The following is an 11,477-nucleotide window of genomic DNA, read 5'->3' as shown; positions in this document are numbered from 1 at the left end:
TTTCTTGGTTCCCATTTCATAAATCATAGCATATATATATATATATATGAACTGTTTTTATATATCAATTTGTTGAGACAGTTTTTGTAAATAAAAATGAAACATGATTAGTTTTCATGAACTAATCTAATTCTGGTGAAAGAATTGATATATTGTTCTAAAGTCAGCAATGAACAGACAGAGAGTAATTGGATATTTACTTTTAGAATGTATCAAAAGTAGACTAAATGTGCAATTTAATCCTTGAAATTGTATCCTGTTTCAGTAAAAGTCATAGGAACTAAAGAAAATTCAAATATCTAAAACTTTTTAAGGTTACATCTAAGGCTTAAATTAAATTCCTTTTTTTAATTATGGTCCTTAAATTTCTGGACTATGAACCAAAAATAAGAACAATTAATTTTAGGAAAAAAAGAAAAGATGCATCTATCTCTTAGGTGATGCTAAATAGCATTCACATTTTTTCTAGTTTTAAAATTGAACATTCATCTTATGTTTTTGTTGAAGGACATTCACACTCGTTATAATTGTTAAATAGATATTAACTTATTCATATCCATTATTTTATTTAAAAATGTTATATTGACAAAATTTTAAGTAAAAAATAACTAAATTTAAAATTTTAAAATATAAAAATTAAAGATTGTTTTTGTAAACAAAATAATTGAAAATTTATTCTTTAAATGTATGTAGGAAATTGATTTCTTGGAATTTTTTCTTCTGAAAAGCCTTCCCAGAATTAGTTTCCAGAAAGACTTTTTTTTTTATAGAAAGTAACACAACGAGAAAAAGGGGTGCAAACAAGAAAAAGATGCAAATAAAATAAAATAAGTGTAAAAAAAGGGCGACAGTGAGCCTGTTAAATGGGCCCACAACACAAACAATGCATGTGAGTCCTTCAGCAATTTTTTTCTGCACCTCCATGCGTTTCTTCCGCAACCTCCCACGTTCAAAAAAATATTTAAATTATTTTTTGATATTCTTTATCGAACTTTTTTTTAGTTTAGAAATATAAAATATATGAAGACTTCTTGGATTATAGAATTTAAAAGTATAATCCGAAATTTAAAATTTATGACTTCTTTTTATTCTGAAATATAAATTTCATATTATTGTAGAGTCTGCAATTCATAATAAGATTGAACTGAAAAATCAGAATAGAAATTGTATTTCGAATTATATATTACAAAAATACTAATTTTATATTTTAATATTCTGAAATACTAATTTTGTATTCTAAATTTCACAATAAAAATATAAATTTAATATTCCAATAAAAAATATAAATTTGTATTCAAGAGTTTAGAATTCAAAATGAATAATTTCAATATTTTTAAAAAGGACAGGATTTAGCTTTACACTTCAGGATTATGGGTGGAAAACAAATATATTATCAGACACTTAAATACAATTTTGTTTTGTCACAATTAACAAGATTCATGGTAACTTAACAAGATAAATATATATTTTAAACATGCTCTGAATAACACTGCTAAATGAGAATCCTGGAAAAGAAAAGCTGACAGAATTTGTATAGAACTTTTCAACTGCAGCCTTTTCATATTACTTTGATTGGAAATCATTAACAAGTCTAAATGATAAATTCAGCCATGAATGATCATGGATAAATTCTGCACAGATGCCATCACATTCAAAGCAAAAAAGCCATGAATTGCACAAAAAAAAGGCTTGATCTGAAGTGGCACCATTGAGTTTGAAATTGAAATAGCATTGAAGCTACATTACCTCAACTTTTGGCCTAATTTTCTCCACTCCATGTTAAGATCTTAGCATCAATATGAGTGCAAATGAGTCATAGACACGTGTGTTAGCTATATCTCTTCTGTCATATTCAGATTAACACTTCATGGAAGCACATGGTGATGTGATTTGCATGGTAGTGGAAATAAGTGGTCATTTTTGAGTTATCCTTAGATGTTCTGGTGTTGGCATGATGGGTTGGTAATGGACAAATTCTTGAGTCACTGTTACTTTTAGAACATTGATGCATACTGAATGAACAAGCATGAAGATCTTGTAAAGGGATTTTCAGTCAAATTCGGCCCAGCAAACGCAATAGTACAAAAGCAGAAAGAAAACTTTAACAGCAACTCTACACTTATCCTATTTCACCTTTATCTCCAACCATATCAATACATATTTTCATGTTCCCTTGACTTCGATCAACAACTATGAATTTCACCAACATCATCCATCTTCTAATTATTCTTTCCCACTAATCACTCCTTCTTCTTAGCATAACGTGTTATTTTGTTAGTAGACTAAATCACATTTACACTTTTCTGATGTTTTTTCCCTTAAGATTCTGCCATATACTTATTTTTCAATATTTTCACAAACCATCTGAAGTTTTTCACACAACTAACATATAGATTAATTGCCTTCTTATATTAAGATTGAACTAGAAAAGGAAGAAGAGAGTCAATTATAATTTGATTTTGTAAGTCTGTATTAAGCTTAAACTCTTTTCTGAATAGAATTTTCTTCTTTCCATTTTGAGAACTTTTTCTTTCTTTACTTTTACACTTCATTGTAACCAAACAACTGAACTTTTTCTCATATCCACCTCCCTCCTTCATAGTACCAAACGAATTGAAATGATACTTGGAGAAATAAAATGTGACAAAAAAAGAAGAAAAAGTATTAGCAGAGTGTACTGTACAATGCATTAATCAGTTCAACATCTGGTTATAGGCCACATGTCACATTCTCCACGGCTATGTGCAACACGACAGTTGACCAAAAACAAAGAACAACACGACAAAATAGGGAAGCCAACCCTCAGTTTCCAATCAGATTTCTCCTTCCAAAGAATCTACTAATTAAGACCCTCTCTCACCAATATCCTACCAAACTAACCACACCACAAAAGTACAATTAATTTAAGAATTCATCTACTAGAGTTAAAGAAAACAAAACTCAAGAAATTTGAGTACAAGTTGTATTGTACCATTAAAATCAGCACTTCATCTAGCAAATTGTTTGTGGATTCAGTATCATTAAGATGAAAGCAATAGTTAAAAAAAGAGATATGAATGAGTTGTAAATCTTGTCCTTCTTCATGGTTGATTATGTTTAACCCCTGTATGAATTTCCTGTGTGATGCAGACACGGGAGATATCCTTTTCTTGTCACCATCCTTTCTTGTCAAGCATTTGATTCCAAGCCAACGTGAGCACAAGCAAAAGGGTTAAACAATCTCAAAAGTTATTACTTATCCATCAAATGTCAAAGAATTCTTTGCTAGGTATCACAGCATGTGTTTCTGCAAGCCAACCGTGCGGCCTCAGTTGCTTGTGTACAACACTTTGTGTTGGTTGTTGTCACAATCACAATAAAATGAGGTTGCAAGCAAAAAGGCTCCAACTCTCAAGAAAGTGAAAGGTTGCAAGAGCTTCAAGGGGGACCAGGGGGACCTCATTTTCATAGCATTGCAGCACTAGATTAGATACATCATCATCAATTTTCCTTGGTGCATAAAGAAGATTAATTACAAATTAATCATTGCCTCATTCATGCCAAGCCTTCTTATCAAGATCTGCTACAAGACAAAATCTGTAACAGTCTACAGTTTTATCATCATACAAACTTACCTAACATTACTTTCAACTGTTACCTAAGGTGCCTAGCTAGCTAATTAATAATACACGCAGTTCCACCTCTTGAAAGAGATGCATGCAGTTCATATGCCTAAAGAGAGAGGACTAAATGTTCAGCTCTCTTGCAGCAATTATTTTTTCACTGTGACATACCTGCAATTTATGTCAGATAATTTAATTGGTCGTTTTTAACAAAAAATTGCTTTCCAAACCTGTTTTCTTTATTCACAAAGATTAAATCTGAAACTTAGTTTAAGGAATACAAGTTCATTAGTCTAATAACCTTACATACATCATGTTACCGACAGCAAAACTAAACTGACTTTCTTGAGTTCTGTAATGAAAACAGTATCAATAAACTTATAGAAAGAGATATTGGCTAAATAAATATAAACTTCTGCAATAGGGCATAGAAACTAACTTCATTCTAGATGGCATGATTTTAATAATATATATACTCTTAAGACACTAAAAAATGGTTTGAAAATAGAAAGAGAGAGAAGATATGGAGTCTGAGAGTGGTGTGTGGAATAGTGACATGTTTTGTGTGACAGAAGAAGCAAAATGGTAGAAGCAGGCATTGCATAGTAGGAGGGAAAGTTGGATTGGTTGCCTCTATATGGCAATTTTTCGTGTCACGTTTTACTATTCCAAGAAAGGAAACTGGCATCTGAAATTCCCATAATAGACTTCAATTATTATGTGCTTAAAAGAACTCAAAACACAAACGAGAAAAGACACATACCCAACTATGAAAGGGCATTTTCTTCAGATAAAATACTAGGGACCATAGTTTATGATGTGGTATCAACTATAAGATCTGTGTAAGTAAAAGCTACAAACATATATATCAACATGAGATCTCTGTAAGTAAAAAGCTTCCTCATATTGGACACTTGAAACCCCATAAGTACTATAGAATTGTGTTATGTTTTTCATATAATATATTTACATAACATTTTCTAATTTTTACAACTTCAATTTTTTTCTCTGTATCACAAATTATTTTATCCTCATAACATCTTTTTGATCTCTTTTTTGTTGTATATTTTTCATACTGTTTCTCAATAATACAAACTTCAAATGGAAACAAATGTACAATGATTAACTTTCAGTACATAAATAATACATCAGTCATCTTTATCATAAAGATCATAATTTAATTTATTTTTTATGGTCTCATATATTACTTTTTAATGATCTCCTTGTGACTTTTATTTATAATAAAAACTATTATATGATTGATACTTACTAATATTTTATTTAGTTGTTGATACCCTAACTCAAAAACCATATATATTATTCATCTTACTTACTTTAGTATTAGGTTTGTTCTATTTTTTATTTAACATGAGACTCTGACTCCATACTTAAGTTACTTACAGTTATGATGCATGATGCAGTTCAATTATTACAGAGGTGAAGTATGTAATATACATTAAAAAACAATCCTAAGTAAAATATTTGGAGAAGGAACCATGCAAAAGAAAAGGGGAAACAAAAAGACATAAACATAGAACGCTGACAAAAATATCATCATGCAGATGCAGCAGTATAAGAGAAAGTTTGAGATGCCAAAGAACTTTGTCTGGGTACAACATGACAAACACTATAAATTATTTATTTTTTCTAGAAGGAATTAACTAAAATTGTTATCTATCCTTGTTCTGAGTTTTCTACATATAATCGACCGGGTGAATATTACTCAAAGAGTAGTCATTTGTTAAATTTAAGGGAGCAAGAGTGTAGCTGCCATTATTGCTTAGTTACCCTTATTGTATATGAATCTCTGGCTGTTGCATTATGACAATCTTCTGAAGGAACCCTAAGAATAGAAAATCTAGCAAGTGAAATTTAGTTTTCTCATTTGTCAATTCTTAGCAAATAGTTATAAATTGGTAAAGAGGGTAAAGCACACTTTAAATAGTGGTTGGTAGAAACAGGTATGAAAGTTTGGTGTAGAATAAATCTCATAGTTTAGTAAAAAAAAAAACTTAGCAACAAAACTAGCTTCTGAATTATGATTGGTTCAAAGAGTGACTTGAATGGAAGTTGCTGATGAAGTAGTTTACAATTGCTGAAATGAAAGAAAAATATGAATAGATAGTTGTAAAATTGCAAGCCACTACAATTTAAAAGCAAGGTTCCAATGCAATTATTTGAAAGTACATGATCACATTCTGACCCTTCAGAATTTTTTCTGGCATGAATTTGCAGTGGAGTAAATTGAGTCTGAATCATAAAGTGCACACCATTTCACATCCTTAGTTACGTAGGGCCAAGCTACTACATCGACATTGGGAAGTGGTGACACCGATGTCCACGTGTAATGAGCAATGAGAGCAGCATATTCCTCTTGCATGGCTTTAAGGCACTTCAAATCTATGGTTGTTGCTTGTTTGTGTTTAGAAGGTTCGTCTAAAGAATGGTGAACAGATACAGAAACAGAAGGCCTCCAATGATTACATCTTGAAATTAGCCACAAGAGCGTCCATGAAAGAAGCCACTTTACCGTCTAGAAAAATCAGACAGCTCATTCATTCAAGATATTCTTAAATATAAAACAAGCCATGCATCTTTTATAGATTTTTTTCTTTTAACTTTCTTTCTATGGCTAATATGTGTAAGGATCAAAGCTACAGAGAGTACAACATCCTTGATTGTGAAATATTAGTAGCTTGGTAATTCTGTTGATTGTGAGAGAGTATGATACTCAGTATGAACAAATGATGTTGTGAAATTGAATTCTGTTCTAACTGTCATGAATTTGTGTTACTTTTCTATTTTCCACTTTGTTTGAATAGGATATTGTTATTTACTACATACACTGGATTTGTATATTTAGTTGGTGTTCTAGGATGGAATCAGTTTCTGTGGAAGGATTAAAGTGATAGAAGTTTTAATAATACTTTTTTGATGATGACATATGATTGTTGTTATTTGAAGTGTCGACCTAACTGAGATGTCAAGTTGCATAATAATACCATCAAAGTTTTTAAGTAATGTGCAAATATTCCCTTGCTAAAAGAAATTGTAAGTGTGGACAAGTGTATGTCCTAGGAGGAGATAAAGAAACCATAATGCAGGACAAGGACAGAAGAGTTTCAGAGAAGATACTGCAAATCCACCAACAGGATTAAGAAATTCAGTATACCACACCTTTTATAAGACAAGTCCATTCTACAATACCACATTATTCTGAATTTTGAAAAGTGGGGTATTGATCTTATCTTGGATTTTTAGCCCCTCATAACCTATAGACATGAATATACCGATAAAAGGCAGATACAGAGACCAGAAATGTAAAGTGACAAGTGAGAAGACAAATAAAAATTACCAAAAGAAAATGAAAAAAAGGAAAAGTTCAATGGGGTATGCACTAGCAAGTTGTACGTGGGTGTTCTACATATGTTCCAATCAAGCACACACAAAGACAAAGGCATGTCTTAATTTTTAGGTCTTGCTATATTAAGACCTTGTAACTGTAAAATAGTGCTATCTACTTCTATACATAGCACACACCATTTATTGTTGTTACATCATTCACAAACTCCATCTCTCTTGTTCTTCCTGTTAAACCAAACTTCCATAACCAACACCACCAGCAAGACAATTATTGCAAATTTCTTGCCACATGGATCTTCAAAGGCAAGAGCCATGCCCTTCAGAAAGCTTGAACATCATCACATTTTCAGATACTATGCCATGCCAAAAATCTTCCATAGACACTCCAAAAAAGAGGAATCACACAGAAAGTGAAGATCAAAAACACCCACATGACTCAATTCCTCGTGTTTTACTAGATCTAAGTCTCTCCAACAAGGATTCAGGTGATGATGACTCAAAGCCAGAACTCAACCTCCTCAATTGTTTCCATACGAATTTCTCTGAAAATTCATCAGAGTCTAGTCAGGGAAATGAACTGGATCCCCGGGTCTTCTCATGCAACTACTGCCAAAGAAAGTTTTATAGTTCTCAGGCACTTGGGGGACACCAGAATGCACACAAACGTGAAAGAACTTTAGCAAGAAGAGGATACAAAGCAGGTGCAGCAGATTTTGGACACACCTACTCCACCATGCCTTTTCTTCCTTCCCATGGCTTATACAACAAATCACTTGGAATTCAGGTTCATGCCATGATTAACAAACCTTCTCATCAAACACCCTTTTTCGGGTTGTGCCATTCCAAAGGGTGGCAGAGGCAGCCTTTGGATTCACAACCAGCAATTGGAAATTTTCGTGTGGTGGCAGAAACTGAGTCATCCTTGGCTGATAGTGTTCCAAAGTTAGGCAAGTTTTCCACAAGGCTGGTGTCAGAGGGATTTGGAGGTTTCTGCTTTGGTAGCATTACTCATTTGAAGTCTAAACAAGAGAAGTTGCAGAAGCTTGACTTGTCCCTTAAGCTCTAAGTAGTTACTATTCAACATGGCATACCCCAGTTGATTTGTGTCTTTTTTCATTGTCCAACAGCTTCACACCTCTTTCCTTTTTCACTTCTTTTGTCCTCATGTATCTCTTGCTCCACAAAGTCTAAATGCATTTTGGCTACTTACCAGAGCTCGTTTTGCTTTTAATGTTGTTTCAGTCATGAATAATGGCTCTACATGGATGGATTTATTTTCAAGTTAAAACTTCCATCAAGCTTTAAATTGCTTTGTAACAGCATGAGTACATCAAACTCTCTTTTCTTCGCCAATTCTCAAGAGGTAGGGAAGTTAGGTCCTCACAGCTTTGAGTTATTCAATAATTGATTTGAAAATTAAAAAAGTTGATGGATCTGCATGTGTTTGATTCCTCTTAAAACATAACTCGGTTCAGTTCTATAAAAAGCAGGTAGAGCTTTTTTCACCAGACTACTGATATTTTAACTAAGTTTTGGTCAAGTTTCTACTAGATACTTTGCATCTTCTACACCATGAATTAGTTGTTGTACTTTTGTGTCTTATCCAGAGAATGTGTTTCTTAGATGATTGATGTAATTGTATATTGACGTGTTCTTTTATCTTGTTATGGTATGTTAATGTAGCTGATGTGTTATAATGTCTGCTGGTTGGGTGATAAGAAGTTTGTGTTGAGATTATTTGTATAACGGTTGGACACGCCTGAAGTTCCTCATTTTATTTTATTTATTCTTTAATAAAGAAAAAAACACACCATGAATTGAATTAAAGAAGTCTAGTAGCATGTAGTTATTGGAGTTCCCTTGTTATTTGACAATGCAGTAAATGTCAACCAGGGACTGTTTGGATCAGGGCATATATGTCTCACATTTTTGGTGACAAAGGTCCACACTTTGTAGAAATTTGGATGGTAGTGAGTGTTGTTTTTTCAAATTCCAATGGAAGATATTGGTCCACCAAAATGCACAGTTTCAAAGGCTGTGATTGTCTCACTGACTCCTACTTTGACCCACCTGTAGTTGGAGAAATCGACCATCTCTATTTGGATCACAGAAGTTGGTGAGGCAAGCCATGTGAAAGTAAGCCAAAATGACACTCAGCTCTGCAATCACATCATTTCAAAAGGAAATGTTACTGATTAAAATCTTGAATCTTGATGGTCCTGATTTCTTACCTAAAGATATCTCAAGGGACAAACAAATTTGTAGGTCCATATCCGCATGATGTTTACACTAATCTCGTTTTAATCATGGAACATAAGTACTATGATGAGATTAAGGAGCAAAAGCAACTGAAAGTGTAGTTATTATGACAGTTAATGATCATGGTAATCTCACGCTAACAAAGGATGTATTGTCTATAGGATCTAAGATGTTTCCAAAGGTAGATTCTGAGTCTGGGGTTTCCTCTTCCTATATCTAGCACTTCGGTTGTGCTGTCTATTTTACTTGTGGTACCATACCTCATTCTTCACCATTCCTCCAATAAAATATTCAGAACCTTTAGTTTTGCCACCCAACCAAGAAAGAACACAGATGAACAAATCCAACGCAACACATGGACATGAAATTCTGAACCTAAATTTGATTCTTCTTCTTCTTCAAGATCTTGTTTCATTATTAAATTTGATATTGCCCGTCCTCACCTTCTCTATTAAACCAAAGTTGTATTAACGTCAAAATCTCAACTTGGCTACTGAAACTTGTTTCTTCTTTCTATTCTTATTATTCTACTTTTATTTTGGTTTGGTGTCACTGTTTGTATGTATGCCTATATAGCATAGACACTCGGATAAATACATATACACATGGAGATACGTATAACTTTAAAATGTAAGATATGAAAATAAGGTTGTGTATATTATATAATTATGAAATATATAAATTGTTGATAAAGATTTATATGCACAAGTATGTTTTAGTTTTTTTTTAACAGAAATATTTTTCATGGTTGGTTCAAAAATATTTGTTTCTTATTTTTTATAATCATATTTATATAATAAGCTTGAGTTTTTAGAAAATTAATGTATTTATCATTTTTAAAATTGTGTTAGAACCATGTTAGAATTGTTAAAAATTCAACAAATATTTTTTTAATTTGACATTTTACCGATACATATCCTACAAGTGTCGTATCCTGTGTTCGACACGGATACACCATTTAAGAGACATGTCCGAACGATACGGATACACCATTTAAGAGACATGTTCGAACCTCATGTATGTCAATTATCAAATAGGAGCATCTCAAATAATAGGTTTGAACATTAGTGGTTAAAAACATCTGTATTTTTACCAAATTTATGTACCTTTAACCGAAGGTTAAGTAAGTTCTTGTGATATCCAATGGCATATGTATATCAGAAGGTGAGACATTCAAAATTGTGTCTGAATAAAGTTCATTTTATACGAATTAAATGTATATCTAAATTTAATTTTTAATAATATAAATTATTGAATTCAAAAAGCTACACGATTCATGTTTTCTTACATTAAATGTTTTCATATTAAAAGCGTCAATTATTTCATTAAAATGATTAAAAACTCATTTTATTATAGTTCTTTTATACATTGCTTCAATCATATAAAACAGAACAGAAAAAGAGTGGAGACTAGTGGAATGTTTATAAAAATAAACAAAACGATTAAGACATTAAACTTATGCAACTTTATCATTTTATATTTTATTTAAAGTAACCAAAATAGAGAAAAAAAATTGGAAATACATTTCTCCCTTCCTTTCTTCTCTAGAACTCATCTCTCAAACACATGAAACCAGCTTTCTACATTCAGTAACTTTGACAACCAAATGAACAATCTACAATATACAGATCATTGTTATCCCAGTGACTGCATTTCGGTTGTAATCATGTTTTGATATTCCCAGGCTCTGGTATGAATGCTGATGTGCGTAACTGGTATCACAAACAGAGTATATGCTTTTATAACAGAAGTGATTACGAAAAAACAGCAATTACCATGGTAACCAAACTGCAGAATAGTCAAATCTCGTTGGATGCTAATTTTATCACTAACCATTAATATCTCAAGCAATTCAAACTACTATACAAGCCAGTTGAATCAGAGAACCTGTGTTTCCACCAGCTAACCAATCCAGTCTAAGGGTTTGACAAATTGAAACACGGGGACTGGGATGGTACTCTACTCAAACTCTTACCTTTTTATTGGTTCACTTGCCAAATGCAGATCAACAAGGCAAATACCAACATCATGCACTCACACACATCCATTATTTTCCTTCAAGCTCTAAATCCAAACCATCCACAACAAATTCTTGTGCATGATATTTTATTGCAGGAGACTTACGTAGTTCTATAACAGTAATCATCATGTGTAGATAAGATTAGTTTGGGCAGCACATGAGAGAAAATGACAATTTAAAAATGGTATGGAAAAAGCTCCCCCACCCAGGTGTAAGTAATATCTGCTAAGGCA

At 32.4% G+C, this 11,477-nt stretch overlaps 1 protein-coding gene across 1 annotated transcript; it reads left to right on the top strand.

The window, feature by feature from the left end:
• The first annotated feature begins 6,912 nt into the window (after positions 1 to 6,912).
• Positions 6,913 to 8,196, top strand: LOC137819447 (zinc finger protein 3). Its single transcript, XM_068623302.2, has one exon. It carries the CDS (start codon positions 7,255 to 7,257, stop codon positions 8,029 to 8,031), a length of 777 nt encoding a protein of 258 aa, XP_068479403.1. The 5' UTR covers positions 6,913 to 7,254; the 3' UTR covers positions 8,032 to 8,196.
• Positions 8,197 to 11,477: the final 3,281 nt, after the last annotated feature.

This window comes from Phaseolus vulgaris, chromosome 10 (genome assembly GCF_051622355.1).
Source record: "Phaseolus vulgaris cultivar YP4 chromosome 10, ASM5162235v1, whole genome shotgun sequence".
In the NCBI taxonomy this organism is placed as follows: domain Eukaryota; kingdom Viridiplantae; phylum Streptophyta; class Magnoliopsida; order Fabales; family Fabaceae; genus Phaseolus; species Phaseolus vulgaris.
The sequence above is the reverse complement of the archived record's forward strand: the minus strand, read 5'-3'. Positions and strand labels throughout refer to the sequence as shown.

Coding starts and splice junctions, on each gene's coding strand:
- LOC137819447 (XM_068623302.2), top strand. CDS start 7,255: ATGGATCTTCAAAGGCAAGAGCCATGCCCTTCAGAAAGCTTGAACATC.